The sequence below is a fragment of the Rhinolophus hipposideros genome, assembly GCF_964194185.1.
Source record: "Rhinolophus hipposideros genome assembly, chromosome: 7".
Lineage (NCBI taxonomy): Eukaryota > Metazoa > Chordata > Mammalia > Chiroptera > Rhinolophidae > Rhinolophus > Rhinolophus hipposideros.
In genome coordinates this window covers 61,643,990-61,662,694 of record NC_138053.1, presented here as the reverse complement: position 1 = coordinate 61,662,694, position 18,705 = coordinate 61,643,990, and the positions used below count along the sequence as shown (strand labels likewise).

The following is an 18,705-nucleotide window of genomic DNA, read 5'->3' as shown; positions in this document are numbered from 1 at the left end:
GACCTGTGTGTCCGTGACTTGTCCAGTATCTTGTCCATTTGTTTAATCTAGAGACCCATGTCTCCTCTCACCTTTCGATGTCCCGTACCTCACATACCCACTTCTTCATCAAGTCTTGTTTCATTTATGTCCTAAATTCCTGTCAGGTTCTCCATGTCTCTCCTGACTGCTATTTTTCCAACGACCATCATCCTTTGTCCAGACCGTCAAAATACCATCCTCACTGTTCTCTAATGTATTTTTGCTCCCCAGTCCATCCTCCATATGGTTCCAGCATTTTACAAGTATGAAAAAAGTATTCAATGAAGAGCTTCCTTGCCTTGTGTAACCTAGGTTACTCATTCTAAACATTGCTTTAAGATATTTTATGCATACGCAAAGAAATATTAACACATAAGCTCTTTTTTAAACTTTACTATTTGTACAAAAGGTGGTACTCTGTATACTTTTCTTCACCTTGATTTATTTTTTTCAATCAACAGTGTATCCTGGGTATCTTGCTACTGTAGTACATAGAGAATCTCTGCGTCTAATTTTATGGCTGCATAAATATGTCATGGTAGGAATGTTGAAATTGATGTACGTCAGGACAAAACATCTTTTACTGTCTAGGGTGTTCCATTCTTCCGCTTTGGATAACCTTGTCACGAATTCCCATTTGTTACTCTTAGAAAAAAACCCACGCCCCTCGTTTGCAAGGGCTCTTGGGGCCTGTGTATCTTCTCTTCTCCAGGGTTGTTTTGTATTGCTTTATCTCCTCATCCTCCACTTGGTTGTTGCATGGACGTGAATTATCCTTTATTTCATGTACGAACCACGTCTCTTCCTGCTTGAGACCTCTCTCACATGCAGACCCTTTCTCTCTTTTTCCTGCCTTTAGTTAACTTCTCATCTGCTAAAGGCAAACCTCAGCTCAAATTCCATTCCCTCAAGGTATGCTTACCCTGGCATTCCAAGGCCATGGCAGAGCTCTCTGATACAGTCTCTTTTTTTGAGCAATTATTACCACTTACATATTTGATGTGTGATTATCAAATTGATATTTATTTCATATACTACAAAGTGTTTCTTTATATACTAGGTTGCAACCCATTATGGGTTATGCAATCAGCTTAAAAAATTATGACAAGCCTTTTTAATAAATGAAAAAAGTATTTACTTAATATTAAGGGTATTTTTGCATCATACTTTGCTACAGATTAATAGACAGACAGACAGATAGATGTTATCACATAAGCACCTAGATACACAAATATATTGGGCATGATCTAAATTATATTTCTTAATGTGGGTCTCGGTCAAAAAAGTTTGAAAGCCATTGAACTGGATGGTAAATTCTGTGAGGACAGGAATTCTGTATATTTTGTAAACCATTCCATCCTCAAGTCTAGCAGAAGGCACTCAGTAAATTTGCTGGCCGAATGAATGAATGAATGAATGAATGAATAATACCGTTTCTGGGAGGTTCACAGACCCATTGCCTTACTCCTAGGGACTGAAGGACCCTGGTTCTAAGCAGATGTTAGTGATTATTTCCTTGGCCAATTGACTCTACATTTGGTCATTAGAAGAAAAGAAAAGTAATATAAAACAATACCTACAAATGTATCTTCTTAAGGGATGAAACATTGATGAAAGATTTTTAGATTTTAATTTTTTGTATGACTTAAGAATCTTAGGACTTAAATACCATTTTATTTTATTTTCTTAATAAATAATGAAACATAATTTTTACCTGCCTAAATATCGAGGTAATTTTTAATTTCTAAGGTACTCTACACAGAAGGCTTATTACATAGCTATTATCTTTTGTGTGTACTTCAGCAATAAAATATTTATGCAGTTTGGCAAGGTGATACTACAACTTGGTTTAGTACAACAGCTGCACTGCCTGTTCCCATGTGGCTTGATTTTCCTTTTTAATCTTTGGTTTTCTGCAACTAAAGACTTATGTCAGCATGTAGTTTATACAGCAGCATTTAGTGGTGAGAGTTTGAATTAACATAGTAAAAAATGAAATACTCTTCTGAGTTTACTTGGTTTCATATTTTTCTAATATCTTCAGAAAACATTGAAATAACATGTCCTACACAGTAGGGCTTTAGAAACATCACATATTTACAATGAGACATTTTTGTGGCTTTTTTATTCTTTAAAGTACCTGTAAATTCATCTCCAAAGGCAGTCTCTGACCTTAAAAAATGGAAATATTTCAGTTCTGATGTAATCTGCTTTTGGTTTAGCACAAGTCAGGAAAGTCCTGGAAATCAAAGAATGATTCTTGTATTTATTTTCCGTCATAAATTTATATGTATAATTGAAATTGAGATTGGATTAAAAAGTGTTTAGGCAAAAACTACACAATTTTAATTCTTTTCAAGTTTATTATCAGAGCCCTTTTAGCACAGAGTTCTTATCTAGCATATGTGTTATTTTTTCTTTTTATTTCTAGGTGCTCCTGATCCAACAGCAGGTGCTAGTATAGATGATGAAAACTGCTGGCACTTAGATGAAGAGCAGGTTCAAGAACAGGTTAAACTGTTCCTTTCCCAGGGCGGGTACCACGGATCAGGGAAGCAGCTTAATTTGCTCTTTGCAAAGGTATGATTGTTAATTTTTAAAGAAATATTCCAAATATATACATATATAGAAAGTCTCATTTTATATGACCATGTTTCCTATAGGGTAAAGACTTTTTTTTAATTAAATTTTTTTTAATATAGTGTCTAAGCTAATTAATTAGAAACTTCTATGTTGTAATGCAAGCATTAATATGCTTAGGTGTCCTTAGACAAGATATGGAACATTTTTGTCTCAGTTCCCATTAATAAATCGTGATGATTTATACAGTTTTGAAAACCTTTCAATACTAAAAACAATGAAAATATCTTAATGTTATTTTAAATATCATCTTTTCAAGCTTTCACTTTTTTTAGTTAATTTCCCAAGTAGAACGTCACCTGGAATACAACCTTTAAAAGGTGTATTCAGTTTCGTAATGTCAGTATCTTTAGTTTCCAAAGCATAGACTTTGGAGTTATGCAGACCTGAGTTCAAATGTAAGTTCTAAACCTTATTAGGTGTATGAACTTTAAGAAGTTATTTAAGTCAGTTTCCTCATCTATAAAAGTAGCTCATAATGGAATATCTCAAGTTGTTATGATCATTGTATTGAATGATGATCTGTCTGACTTGTAGTTGGGTCTTGGTAAATTTTAATTTTCATCACCAAAATTGGATGGCCTAAGAAACAAAGTTATTTTCATTATAAGTTATATGTGAGCAGATGCTGTATCTGTTTCTTTGTACAGAACTTTTAGTACCATAAACACAATTCTAAATACTGGATAAAAATAAAATGCTTTTTTAATAATTTTTTTAAATAATACTAAAAAAATTAAACCAATATTAAATTGGTTTTAAGGGAATAGATAACTGTGTTTATTGATACTTTTGTTAAATAACTTCTTATATTCACAATAAAAAAGTTCAGAAGAATTAGAGTAAACTCTATTTCTGGTTGTGGCCAGAAAATAGTGCATTCTGATTCATCTATACCCTCTTAATGATTTACCTATATACCATACATAGATTGGCAATTTTCTGAGAATTAGATTACAATAAAATACATTTAACTCTAAAACTGCTTCACATATGATTTAATAATTCTTTGGTAACTCATAGACATTCTAAACTCCTGTAACGCCTCAGAGTCAACAGTCTGAAAATTAATTACCATTAGGCTATAGATATCGTACTTGAGTGTTGGTTAATATTATAGTTCTGGTTTATATGCTTACTAGTAAAGTGTTTGTTTTCATTGCTATTTCTACCTGAGTAACAGGTTAGAAATTTATCAGGAAAGTAAACATTAAATCAAATTTTATGTAGTAGTAATGTGAAAGGTTTAGTATGTTTAGACACACAGGAAGTATTTCATAGATTCTCAAGTCAGCAGAGAATATACTGTGGCTTAGTGGAAGCAATGTGAAAAGTATTAGACTGGCCTGCAGTTGCTATTTTAATCCCTATACATGATGTATACATTATATATGCCGTGAGAAGTAACAGCAACATCTAATTGTGGAAATGGCTTAATTTGCAGAGTTAAGTAGAGTTAAGGCAGATCTGCGTTCTGATCATAAGGCAGATCTGGGTTCCGATCACAGTTGTTCCTTTTGTCCTTTGGGCAGGTTACTTCTCTGAGGCATGGTTTTGTAATTCATAAAATGGGGATTATAATCTGGCCTACTTTATATGGTTGTTATCAAGATTAAGTGGTAGGTACAAATGCAGAACTCTTCAGCACGATGGCCAATAAATGGCAAGTCCCTTTCTTCCTCCCAGTCTTCATCTGTTTATAACTTTTTAGTGCTGCCGTATTGCTAATAAATTCCTTTTAAAGATTATTGAAATAACCTTCCTGGAAGCAAGCACAACCCTTGTGATTCAGTGTAGAAGTGCTTTTGAGTTCTTTCCAAGGCTCACATTTCTAAAACCTGTGAGGGGTTTTATCACTTGCCAGGCACACGCCCGAGGCAGGATCTGTTGGTCTGAAGGTTTGGGTTGCTCTGTTGGAGATCTGCCTTTCCCTCTCTTACTTGGCCTTTCACTTAGAATCTTGAAGTAAAGGACTTACCTTTCCTTTCCCACTGCTTAAGACCTTGCTTCAGCAATTTCCTACAGGGAGAGCTAGTGTTCAGCTGGAATTCTTATTTGTTGAACACATAGCTATACATACTTTTGGAATGGATAGGTTCATTTAGGTTTCCTGTAGAGAGACTGAGCTTTGTGTTTGTTTACTTCCTTTCTTTTTGGGAAATGTAGCACAAGCGTAAAGGACAGAACTTGAGGTTCCAGCTTGAGAGGCCAAGTTAACTTCCTAGGTCAGTGGTTATGATTCGGCTTCATGGATTATTCATTTAGAGCCCAGAGAGTTCTTGAACCTACAGCCCTGTCCATTTCCTCTTACCATTGCAGAAACAATCCCATCTGAGTGAATAGAAGCATGATACCGCTTTGGTGCCAGAGAACTTAACTGAAATTACTAATTTACCTAAAAAATTGAAGACTTGCACAAACTCTGTGAATATACTAAAAACCATTGAATTATACAGTTTAAATTGGTGAATTGTATGTTATGTGAATTATGTCTCAATGAAGTGGTTTTTAAAAAATTGAAGGACAGATGCCATTATTATAAACATCAAATCAATGTAGAAGATTCCTAAAGAGGTGTCAACAGACGCTTTAGGCTCCACTGTTCTGGTGGTGAGAGTGACGAGCTGGAGAAGCAGGAACATGCCTGATGCTTCGTCCTGTTGGTTTTGGTGGTGGTTTTCTGCATGCTGGCTATTTATTTATTTATTTTTTTGGAATTGGGAAGTTAGCCAAATTTCTTTTCTTTTTGTGGATTCTAAAACATAATTTTAAGAAATTAGTTCTCTGATTAAATTGCTGTTTAGGATAGAGATCAGTTTTTAACAACTTTTGTTTGCTTATGAGGGCTGGTTTCAAGACTTAACTCCCTCTCACCAAGAAAAAAATAAAGAGAAGCAGTGTTCCTCTGTATTACTGTTCGTTTTTGAACATTTTCCTGAAGGTCTGCTTTTGCCCCACCAGGTGCGGGAAATGCTGAAGATGAGGGACTCCAATGGCGCCCGCATGTTGACGCTGATAACAGAGCAGTTCATGGCTGACCCTCGGCTGTCACTTTGGAGGCAACAGGGCACTGCGATGACTGACAAATATAGGCAGCTCTGGGATGAGCTGGGTAAATATAAGTTTCCTGACGGATTGCCATTGAGTTATATTGATAAAGACCATGTTGAATGTTTACAGAGCACGGTCACACTATTGCTGAACAGGGAGCTGCTGATATGTGAACTTGTTGCCATTATACACTGGTTAGAACAATAGGAAGAATAAGGACGTTGCAGGAAACAATCTTGGCAGGGTTTTGGGGGAATTGTCTAATCTTGAGGAAAGCGAGCACAAGAATCTACCTTTAAATAGTTGGGGGGGGGGAAGCTATATTATTTTAAAATAGGTATTTTGTATAATAGAGCTGGTTACTTATTTCTAGAATAATATTGTAATCAATGCAGCTAAAATTTAGCTATCTTCCCCTTTTGCCGACATTAAAAACATCAAAAGTAGTTTGAACATTCATTTTATATTTTGACTGTTACAGACTTAGACTGTTGACCATCAGAATAGAAGATACAGCAAACTCTTAATTTTTCTTTTTCTTTTTTTAAATTTATTGGAGTAACAATTGTTAGTAAAATTACATAGATTTCAGGTGTAAAATTCTGTATTACATCATCTATAAATCCCATTGTATGTTCACCACCCAGAGTCAGTTCTCCTTCCATCACCATATATTTGATCCCCCTTACCCTCATCTCCCTCCCCCCACCCCCCTTACCCTCTGGTACCCACTAAACTATTGTCTGTGTCTATGAGTTTTTGTTTCTCATTTGTTTGTCTTGTTCTTTTGTTGTTTTTGGTTTATATACCACATATCAGTGAAATCATAGGGTTCTCTTCTTTTTCTGTCTGACTTATTTCGCTTAGCATTATACTCTCAAGATCCATCCATGTTGTCACAAATGTTCCTATATCATCTTCTCTTACCGCCGAATAGTATTCCATTGTGTATATATACCACAACTTCTTTATCCATTCGTCTATCAAAGGACATTTTGGTTGTTTCCATGTCTTGGCCACCGTAAACAAAGCTGCAATGAACATTGGAGCACCTGTCTTTATGGATAAATATTTTCAGATTTTTTGGGTAGATACCCAGGAGAGGGATTGCTGGGTCATACGGTAATTCTATTTGTAATTTTTTGAGGAACCTCCACACTGCCTTCCATAACGGCTGCACCAGTCTGCATTCCCACCAACAGTATGATGGTTCCTTTTTCTCCACAGCCTCTCCAACACTTGTTACTATTTGTCTTGTTGATGATAGCCATTCTAACTGGGGTGAGATGATATCTAAACTCTAATTATTCTTGCTTTCTAAATCCTTGGTTGTAAAGATATCAGTATAGCAGGTGGTTGAAAAAATGAGAAATCTCCTAGTCATATTCACCAGGAAATTTGGGGAGATGACTCTTAGTACTTAGTGCTCATTGCTAGGAAATTAATAATGTAGTTGTTATTTTGTCATTCTATTAAGAAATGTGTATGTGATGAATGGAATTTTTGACAAATATTGTTGGCAAAAGACTGTTACGTGCCTATATTAATTTTATGTTCTGGATATATTTACCAGAAGATCCTAGTCTCAATGCAGTTGAGTAGTAGAACTTGTCATAACTCACCTTCTCTCTTCCTCTTGGCTAATCATAGAACACGTCATGCTGATCCCACATCTAGTCTAGACCAAGAGAAAGTGCTGTTCATGAAGATACTACGTGATCATAATAATTGGAAGGGCCCTTTAAGATTAACTCTTTCACAGATAAGGAAACTAATGTCTGGAGAGGTTAGCAGACTTCCAGGAGATGACACTGTATGACGTAGGGTTAGGCAGCAAGTTGGTAGAAATTGACATCCAAGTCCTTGTTCTTCTTAATAGGATGTGTGTTCAGGAACTTGGCTGTGGATGGCAACTCTTGTGTATATACCAGGGGTGCCAAAAAAATGTGTACAAGTGGACACTTTGGTCAACGTTGCTCAAGCAGTAGTTCGCCGTAATCAGTGTCTGGACGCTGATGGTAACCACTTTGAGCACCTGTTGTAATTACAGAAGTCAAACGTGATTTGTATTCATCTTTTGTTATCAGTATATATTGTTACAATTTTAATACAGTTTTCCTTTCTTAAAATGTGTATACATTTTTTGGCACCCTCTGTATATATCTGCCAATTTAATCTTGGTATTTTTCTTGGGTCACCGGAAAGAATAGTAATGACCTTCCCCTAATTAATCTATAACTACAGTACATAGTTTCAACCATATTAGAAGAATGTTTGGGGACATGGTGTGGTTGGTGGTTGGAGAACATGGATGTAATGCATGAATTAAGCAACTATTTGTATAGAATACTGAATGATTTACTTTTCCAAGTAAACCCTCCCAATTTTGTAGCTGTACAGTAAATATTGAATTGAGTAGTTAGTTTATGACGGTAAAAAGGATTAATATTAAAAATCTATAATGAAGAGAATCATTTAAGGAAAAATTATTGAATTAATATTAAATGAATAAAACTTAAAGAACTTTGGTACTTAGAGAAACTTAGAATTGCAAATAGTTTATTAGAATGAAAATGCCAACTAAATTTTTTTGTTACCAGAAAAAATACAAGTGATACAATCAAAGTTTACATAGTTCACATGTAATCCATTAGTCACATCTTTTCCAAGTTGGTTTTGAAAATTATGTACCTTAACCCTCAATCAAAAGTATAAATTCTCAGTAGGTGGACGTTTCCACCAGCTGATTCTAGTTGTACCCTCTGATGGACTACTTACTAATTTTGGATCAGACTCTATTCAATATTGAAGTTCTTTGATTTCAGTCCAGGATGAACAATACATCTTCTTGCCCTGTGTTTTCTTTTTTCACACCCCCACTCCCCAGTCATTACTAGACTGCTACAAATTCTCCTCGGTATTCTGATGGCAAGCAAGGGGTCACTTGCCATTTTCATGGGGTCGAAGTTCTGTGAAGAATCCCACATAGAAGTACGAGTAGCTATCACATCTTAATATTCATTCACCAAAATATTAACTAAAAGTTGCTTCTGAACTACAAAAGGAAAGGATTTGGGTTCTTAATAAAACGGGGGAATTTGACTTTGTGCCCCTGCACAGGGCTCACATTGCTTCAAGGCTCTGCTTTGGAATTAAATGCTGAGCACTGCCAGATGCCAGACATTGAGAAGAGGCTGAGTTTTGTCGGCAAATGGGATCTGCAAGTTAATTGGTGTTTTCTGCAGGCTTCTGGCTGTGAAATGAAATTGGAAGCCCTTTAGCCACATGGATAATACAGGACCTGAATACAAATGTCACATGTCACCATCAGGACCCACTGTGAGACAATAGTGTTCCCACTCCAACACTGCGCCATTACAGATCATTTAAATATGGGGATTACATTTAAACTAAAAGCCCCATTTGCCTTTTACTGCAATTTAAATGTCCTCTTAGCAAAAGCTAAGTGACAAATTAAATGAAAAAAGTGCCCACATTTTTAAAGCTGTAATGCAAAACAACCTTTTATTGCTTCTCATGTGCCACGAATGAATCATTATACTTGTCAACCCTAAACCAAGCCATAATTGGAGCAGCTACTGTTATCAAAGTGGGGCCGCTCTGTGACAGCTTAATAAAGCTGAAACTGTTAAATTAAATCTCAGATACTTAACTCCTTAGCACTGGTGGATTCGATGGGTCCATTTCTGGCAATGGCCAATATACCAGGAAAAAAAAAGATTCCTGGCACGAAAGCCTTAATCTGATGAAAGTGTACAAGTAAGAGTGTCTTAGCCAAGTAACTCTGCTTCTTGGCAGAAGAGTTTGGAGGCATCAGATTGTTAGACTACAAAATTTTATTTTTTCCTAGAATCAGATATGCTCCTCCCCAAGCTTTACAACATTCTGAGAATATGTGATTTATTAAAAATTTAAGTGTTGATGTTTCAAAATTAGTTTTAAAAATAACACTTATTTAACATTTTCTCTCTTTCAAATAAATAATGCAAACTTATTTGAGGTACCATAGCAACAGGCCCAGTTTCTTTCCCCAACCTTTGGCTAACAAAGGGACTAATTATGCTCAGTTCTTCTTTTCTAAAATAAGTGCCTATAATACTCATTTGGTCTGAGTTAATTTTTGTGATTTACTCCCTGATTTTCATAATGTAGTAGGAAATAAATAGAAATGCATACTATTAAGCTCCTGTTTAGTGCATCTCATTTGCAGATACATTTATCTTGTATGTGAATCAGTTTTTCATATATTAATTTTACTTTCTCTACGTGATGTTCATTTTTCCTAAACATACGGCAATCTTCTTGAGATGAGTGTTGTCATGACCAGCTGTAATAAAATGCGTATATTAAAATCTCACGACAAAGCCCGTTACAATGGGAGAGGCTTCACATTTAGTAGAGCTGTAGAACATACACCTCTTCAGTTGCATTCTTTATTCTGTGACACGCAGATTTTCTGGAAAGCAGATCACATGTGTAACCCTTGGATTTCAAAGAAAAACCCAGTGCCGATTGGTGGCGAGCACACCTACTGTTAGCCCTAATGGCTGTCTGTTCAGTGCACTTAATTACCGTCAGGGTCTTTAGGGATGAGGGGATATATTGTAACCTCTCATCTGTGTTGATGGGTTTCTTTTCCTTAAATGTCTTCCTAGACTGTAATTTTCCTTTGCTTCATAAAACTATAGGTTGTGGCTGCCAGTCTATTAAAACCTAATTAAAATGGATGTCATTAGAGGAAACAGTTCAATAAGATTTAATTACAGTTTTATCACAGGGAAAAATTCTTAAATTTTCATTTTCAAGTATTGCATAATATGTTTTTCCCAAAAATTTTAAACACTTTCTTTCTCTCCAAGCTGAGTCATGTGTTTTGCTTCCTAGCATGTGAACCCTGGATCTTAGGGAAAGGCCACAGCAAGAGCCTTGCTGTTCTCAGCTGTGCTCATTCAGTTCACAGGCACAAGATGGTACCACTCAGGGTTCTTTTCAAAGCTTTTGATCTAAGGATGCCTAACTCTGTGTGAGCAGAAGTTGCCATACTTAGATGCTTTTTTCTAGTTTGAATTTCATGGTAAGGTTAGTTTGTCCACTGTTACTATGCAACAGCTACAATATTGCTGGACAGGTTGCGAGGTTTTACAAATTCAGGACACTTGGAGTCAGCACAAATTTATGTTTAGCAGCAGAGAACTCAGTCTACCCATGAGGACCGCATTTAGTTAAAATACTGAAAATGACCTATTCCGTGGATCCAGAGAACACTGTTCCTTCTACCTTCTCAGATACACACGGTCATCTCTGTGGGCCTATTCTGCATCCACCCACATTATTCTTGAGTAAGGAAGACAGCATATACTTACGTCACACATTCAAAAGGATACACTGAGTAAGTCAGGAGAGCCTGTATGCACAGCCAGAAAGAAGAATTTAAAGACACTGCTTTGGAGGTAATTGTGCAGAAATTTTTGTGAAATGCCGTCTTATGTCTCTGAAAGCAGTAGGCTTAGTAACACCTCCTCCTCCACCACCACCACCACCACCACCTCCACCACCACCACCACCTCCACCTCCACCACCTCCACCTCTACCTCCACCACCACCTCCACCTCCACCACCACCACCACCACCACCTCCACCTCCACCACCTCCACCACCTCCACCTCCACCACCTCCACCTCCACCACCACCACCACCACCACCACCTCCACCTCCACCACCACCACCTCCACCTCCACCTCCACCACCTCCACCTCCACCTCCACCACCACCTCCACCACCACCTCCACCACCACCTCCACCACCACCACCACCTCCACCACCACCACCACCTCCACCACCACCTCCACCACCACCACCACCTCCACCTCCACCACCTCCACCTCCACCACCTCCACCACCACCACCACCACCTCCACCTCCACCTCCACCACCACCTCCACCTCCACCTCCACCACCACCACCACCTCCACCACCACCACCACCACCACCTCCACCACCTCCACCACCACCACCACCACCTCCACCACCACCACCTCCACCTCCACCTCCACCTCCACCACCACCACCACCACCACCTCCACCACCTCCACCTCCACCACCACCACCACCACCTCCACCTCCACCTCCACCACCACCACCACCTCCACCTCCACCACCACCACCACCACCACGACCACCACCTCCACCTCTACCACCTCCACCACCACCACACACACACACACACACACAACACACACACACAACACACACACACACACACACACACTCCATAGTTTGAGCCCCTTACTTAGTTTTTATGGTAAATTTAAACTCGAGCTATCCACATTTGGAAGTTGCTAGTAGTTAGTGAATGGCTAAAGAGTAACTGCTTCTCATTGAGAACTAGAAAGCATTCTGATGTGGTTTGCCATATAGTTAGTTATCTCTTTGCTAGTGCCAGGGAGAAAGCAGCGATTCCCAGAGCCCCCTTGCAGCAAAACCACGTCAGTCCAGACCTAGAAACTTCCATGTAGCTGTGACTGTACAGTGTAATCCTAATGAGCTACATTGTTGGGATTGCTCGTTACCCACCAGTTTGTCTTCCCTGGGCACAAGGAGAATCCAACTTTACCACTTATACCCCCTCAGAGCCCTCTTGTTAACCCTTCTTTCCAGAAGCCTTATTGTGGTACATTTTATCAGTATGTCTTAAACACTTCCTATGTCCTGGGGAGTAGATGTATAAAATACTCGGTTTTACTGTTGACAATAGTACTGGTAGTAAGGAGAGATTAGAGAGCTGCAGCCATCCAGAGACGTGAGAAATTAGAACAGGCATGAAGGAACTGAGGAGAACTTTGATAGGGTGATTTATTCACATATTAGTACAAATATGTGTACAGACTTTACGTAATTTTACAAGATGTTCATGGAGATGAGTTATAGGGAAGAAGCAATGAGAATATTCCAGAAAGAAGGAATAACATGAATAAAGACAGGAATGAGCTCAATGAAGGAGGATATGAAGGGTTGGAATTCATGATCAAAAATGTTGCCTTCACAATTTTCAATCCAATCTTGTTTCTCTTCCCTGTTAACTGCAAGGGGAAGACAGAGAGACATCATAGGATACAGATTTTTGCTTTGTTTTATTTTCCATTTTTGTCCAGCTACTAGAGATAACACAGATACCAACATTTATTTATTAGGCAGTATGCTAAGCATTTATTCATGCGTTATTTTATCTAATTCTTCAAACAGCCCTGTGAGATAGGTACAGTTATTAGCCTTAATTTCACAGCCTGAAAAACAGGTTTAAGGAGTCTATATACCTTGCCCGAGGTCACAGCAGCAGGAATTTTATCCCAGGTGTCAGTGACTTCAAAGACGTAACTACCATACTAGACACTGTCCTCAGTTTATTTTAAAAGACTGTAACATGCCTCTCCGCCAGGCAGTCTCTCTGTTTAGAGCAGAGCAAGGGCAGAGTGCAGCTCGCCTCGGTGACCATACCACCCTGTGCAAGCCCCCTGGCCCGCTCTGCCTATGCATGGCCTGACAGTCCTGGCGGCAGCAGTCCACAGGGCTTACTTATCTAGTCGCTCATCTGTGTTTCAAGAGACTCTAACTTCAGACTCTGAAAAAAACAAACATTGACGTGTAAGAGCCAGATACATGCCATTGATTGAGAACTGTATTAAATATTAAACTGAAGCTTATCATAAAATGCAGATGCTACTTGCTGTGGATGGGATGCAGTGAGGTTTTGGTCTCATTTTCCAGGTCACTGTCTTTGTGCTGGTCCATACCAGGCCCTGTGGATGACACTGTTGTCAGTGCGTGTGTACCTGATGTGGCCTGTGGGCTCTGCAGACGCCTCCTGCACATGGAACTGGGCTGTCGTGCTCGGGAACGCTGTTGTGGGGGCACCTGTCTTCGTCTCGGCTGCTCCCCTTGTGATTCAGAGCTCCCTCTAAATACACAGGCTTTGTCAATTGTATTGCTCAGGAGGCTTTGCTTCCCTCCAGCACTGTTCTCACAAGGCCTCTCCGCTGCTGGGTCTTCATTACGGGGGCCTGGTTTCTTTCTCTGTTCTGCAGTCCTACTGCTTTCTGTGTGAGACCTTTGTATGCTTGGGTCAGAGGCCTCTGCGTTCTGCTCTGCTGTGGGGATGGGAAGGAGGGGTTTCTTCTCTGTTTCCTTAAATAGTAGAATAACTTCTAGTTTGGGTCAGAAGTTAAAACAGAGAATTCCTATTTCTACACAGTGAGCAAACCTATGGTAAGTACTTCCTGTGTAATGCTATCAACCATCCTTCTCTTGACTGCAACTGCTAGGGTTTAATTATCCATTCAGTACCCTGCATGGGAAAGAATGGAAATAAAGAGAAAACATTTTAAATACATATTAATATAAAATAGTAGATTCTCAGATTGAAAGAGATCTTTACAGATCATTTAATCCTATTATCTAACCAGAGATTCTAAATGATTGTCATTGTCTAAGTTATTTAGGTGTACAATTGGGTAATTTGTAACAACACTTGGGGATCACCCCCTTGTGTATTTTTATAAAACTCTATTTTAAATACCTTGGAGATTTGATTAGGAGTTAAGATGCCTTATGATTCATTCTACTACTCTTTAGTGTCCTGTGTTATATATATGTAGTGTGTTTGTACCAAGAATGGGTTCCAGTTACTTTATTTATGCTGTTTTACTATTTATAACATGAGTCCATTTGTAGTAAATACTATTCTCACATTAGTGGGTAATAAGAATATCAGAGCATTGGTGTAATGTATCCTTTTCTCTCTCACATCAATTTTAGAAAAGTTCTCTTTTCACTTCTTCCACTTCCTGAGAATTAGTATTGCATTTGTCCTCAAGAAACTGGCAGCCAAGGGGTGGGGGTGGGGGTGGAGGAGGTCTCCTTGCTAAATTGTGGATCTCAAGAGGGTACCATCATGGTAGAATGTAGGGGAAGGGAGAGAGTAAAAATGAAGAAAGACAGGCACAGGATCATTTTCTTTCACCATTTCTTACCCTAAAGTGGCACATACAAAAATTAACGAGGTCTGAGAAGCCCCATTTTAAGCCATCTGAGATTCCCAGGGGCTTCCCGGAAGCTAGAATGGAAGAAGTAAAGCCCAGGACTGAAGCAGCCGCTCATTGGCTATTCTCTGTGTGCTGGCACTGGGCAAAGTGCTTTGCAAATGTTACTGTAGTTAATTTAAGCTTAGGTAAGTTAATGAGCGGGGAGGAAAACCCAAGGACGTGATTAATGGCTGTCCTTTAGACGGGGGTGTTCAGATACTGCCTCACAGAGCCCCTGGGGTGCGAGGGGGAAGAGGAGCTTGCCACCCAAAGGGGGCAGGTCCTCTCCATCCCGGCAGAGACTTGCACCACTTTACATACTAGGCTTTCCATTCAGATTTCTCTAGAGCAAAGGACTCTGAGATTTAAAATGCATGTTTGATGGTTACTGTCTTCATAGACTTTTAATAGCTGCTCTTCTTAGAGGTGTACCCGAGAATGTCTTTTTATTTGTATAAACAACCTTCTCTTAACATAGTTTAGGGGGAAGGCAGGCCAGTAAGTGACTTGCAGCAGATGAATTTTTGTGAGCTTGTCTGGTTATCGCATGTACACTCTTTTAGTGTTTTATTTAAAAATTCCAAATTGAAATAAGAATAGGACTGTAAGTAAAATACAGATATTTTCTGATGTTAAATTACTTGGATGAGTTAGTAACTGGTCGTAGGTCTTTCTCAGGTTCTAATCTAAAGACGAATAACCAGGAGTAGTTAAGTTGTCCAAAATGTGGCTAACTCACTCTACTCTATGCCTTCTGTTGCAAAGATAACCTTTGAAATAGAAACCTGAATCTCTGTGGTTTGGAGCTATGACCAGCTGGACCTTCTTGACCCTACGTCGTGCTTCCCAGCCCATTTCATTTTGGGTTACTTTCGTAAATTTCAAATTTTGCTTCAGCTAGCCTGGAGGAGAGAGTGAGAATCATTCAAAAATTAGGGCTCAGATAGACTTAAGCGATCCGCGGACTTGGAGTGCCTTGGATGGGAAACCACAGTCTTCCTTTGCGGATGAGCAAGGGCTAAGGAGCTTGGATGGGAGGAGGCTGAACAGGGCACTTGTGTCAAATTTAAGCTTGGACCTGTGAGACCCATTAGGTTTCAAAATGCTGCCAAGAACACAAAAGTCTCATCTCCAAACAACAAGTAATCAGACAGAATTTGTTTGTTTTGAAACTACTAAACTACTCACTGTATAGTTTCTGCCTTTATTGGGGCATTTAAACTAACTTCATAGCCATACTTTTTCATCCCTGTATTAGTGTCCATTCGATAACCTCACCTCCTTTTTCCCTTCTCGCCCACTAATTAGAACACTGAAAGTGAAACATTTTTTTAAAGTGTTTTCCTATAAATGTGAGGGAAAACCTGTGCCTGGCTAGAGTTGGTGCTCAGCAAATATTTGTGAATTAAAAAGTGAATGAATAATTGAGGTGTAAAGCTAGAAGCATTAAGAAACGAGTATTTATGATGCACTGAAAACACTGATTGAAAGGTGTTAATTTTCACTGTGTCCTCAGTTTTCTTTTCCTACCTTCCTGTTTATCCCACCTTCTCTACCCATGTACAGGTGGTTCTTCATGGGTGCCTTCATGGGCACATGAAAACATACATGCACACACATTGAAATGCAGTTCAGAGTATGGAAGGGCAGTGATTCCCCCTTGCCATCAATGCTGCAGGTAATCTATTGCATTAATCAGCCAGCCAGTGGGAAATGCATGGGGAGTGATTATACTATCATATACAATACAATCAGCATGAAGCACCTTGTCAAGACCAATACATCAAAGTTTAATTCAGTAATAGAATGAATTAGAGCAAAATGAAACATTCTGTTCTCCAATAAGCACAGCACCCATCACAAGTTCTTTCTGAACTCCGTAGAAAAGTCAGTGCATTAGAAATTGTTTTCTTGAATAAAATTGCAGTTTCAGTATGACAGAGCACTGTAAGCCCTCTTCCTTGTTATTCTTACACAACCACAGTCCTCAAGTGTTTACCGGATACTGGTATTCTACAGTCATAACCTTTGGTAAATGTGATTATTTTTGGTAGGGCTGCTGCTGGTCTTTTGTCTTAAATTGGTTCTCCATGGTAAGTGAAAGGAAAGTTGTTATACCAGGGGTTCAGGGAAGCCTTTATCCAGAAGTATGGTTGATGGGCTGCAGAGTGCTTTACCAGACCAGCAGTAAAGAAATAACCCCATAGCAGGAACATACTGCTCACATGCCCTGTGGTAAGCACTGCCATTGGGGGAGCTTATAGTCTAGTTAGAAAATAGAATGCGTAAGTGAAAAATAAAAAGCAGCCTAAGACAGCCCGAGACAACCGAAGAAGTAAGGTAGGGTCTGTTTCAGAAAAGTTTGAGGATAGTTCTAATACATTTCATAAGTCACTATTCTATATAATTTTGTAATACATGTTCAAAAGTAATTCTTTACCACACACTTAACCAAACATGTTTTTTCAAAGGGGAATATAACGAACAGGGTTATTAGAGCCAGACACTCTTTTTAAATATGGATTCTTTTAGTATATGTGCTGCCGAAGCGAGCACTAGTATGGATTCTTATCCTCACATTTACTGTCCCTTAGATAAAAACCTTGGTTTCCTTATCTGTAAAGTAAGCATACTGTGGAATCTTGAAGTCTAAAATAGGATAATTTAGATAATGCACACCACTTTCTTTCCCATTCCAAGAGTCTTTTGTCTATGTTGGGAAAGTGGATCCAATTGGGAGCTTGAGGAGAGAGGCATCCCGAAGACCTAAAGAGTGTTTGCAGAAATAGATTTATATATATAGACTTGGAGTCAGGACTATTGGACGAATCCTGGAACTGTTTATAAAGACAGCTGAGTTCAGCAGCCAGTGCAGAGCACATGGAAAATGTTTTTGGAGATTACCACAGTTCACATTCCTTCTCACTAACTGTTGACTGCCCTTTTCATATCTCAGAAGAAGACATTGTCTGTCACTTCTCATTTTTTCTTTCTTTCTCTCCCTTCCTCAAGAAGGAGAAGCGGAATGAGTGGTGGAGGAGCTGGCTGTGGTCATTTCCTATAGGACCAGGGTCCTCACGATGTCAGTCTGTTTTTGTGAATCCTACTCATTGATCTGACAGCGACATAACAAATCACACAGGATGGGGACACTGCACATGAGAGGAGGCCCCAGGTTTGCCCAAAAGGAACATTAGCTAGGACCCAGGGAACTGCTTTGGAGTATCTGTGCTTTATTGTCTTTCTCACCAACAAAAAGATCATTGTTTTACTTCAGTCCGTTCTCAGAGCCTGGTTAAATGAGAACTGACTGTATGCCCTTTTGCCAAGGGGTTAGCCCTGCTCGACCTAAGTGATCTCACACACTCTCTCTAGTATCCCTGCAGTTTTATTTTCAAATTTTCCCAGAGATGATTTAGTGAATTAGAAGCTAGCACACAAAACGTAAAGCAAGGAGAATGTTTTTACCAGGTAAACTTACTTTCCAAACATGGGTGACTAACATGGACACTGAATTGTACTGAGAACAATGCTGTATGTAATTAGGGTCACAGTTTTGTGTGGTCTGACCCAAGAAATTTTGTGACTACAGTTTTGCTAGCACAACTAATTAGGCCGGTGATCTCCTATGTGTGACTGCAATTAGGCATTTCATGGCATCTAAATAAGTATAATTAGTTAATTGGATCATGCATGAAATTCTAGCCTCTTATAATAGCCTCTGAGAACAAAAATAAATACGATAAATACAATGAATTGTTTTATAACTGTGGAACCCTGGGAAATGCCAAAAGTGATTGTTTACTTTGCCTGCTACTATTTCATAAGAATAAATATATTAAAAAGTAGAAATTAAACTTTCTGTACATATAACAGTCTTCATTCTCCACCTTTG

At 38.9% G+C, this 18,705-nt stretch overlaps 1 protein-coding gene across 1 annotated transcript in view; it reads left to right on the top strand.

Annotated features, from left to right (window-relative positions):
- Positions 1–18,705, top strand: part of ZSWIM6 (zinc finger SWIM-type containing 6) — a 184,804-nt gene that overhangs the window by 125,309 nt on the left and 40,790 nt on the right. The window contains exons 3-4 of the mRNA XM_081053747.1: positions 2,453–2,601; positions 5,623–5,773. Of these exons, the coding sequence (XP_080909873.1) occupies positions 2,453–2,601; positions 5,623–5,773 (300 nt within the window). The remainder of the gene's footprint in view (positions 1–2,452; positions 2,602–5,622; positions 5,774–18,705) is intronic.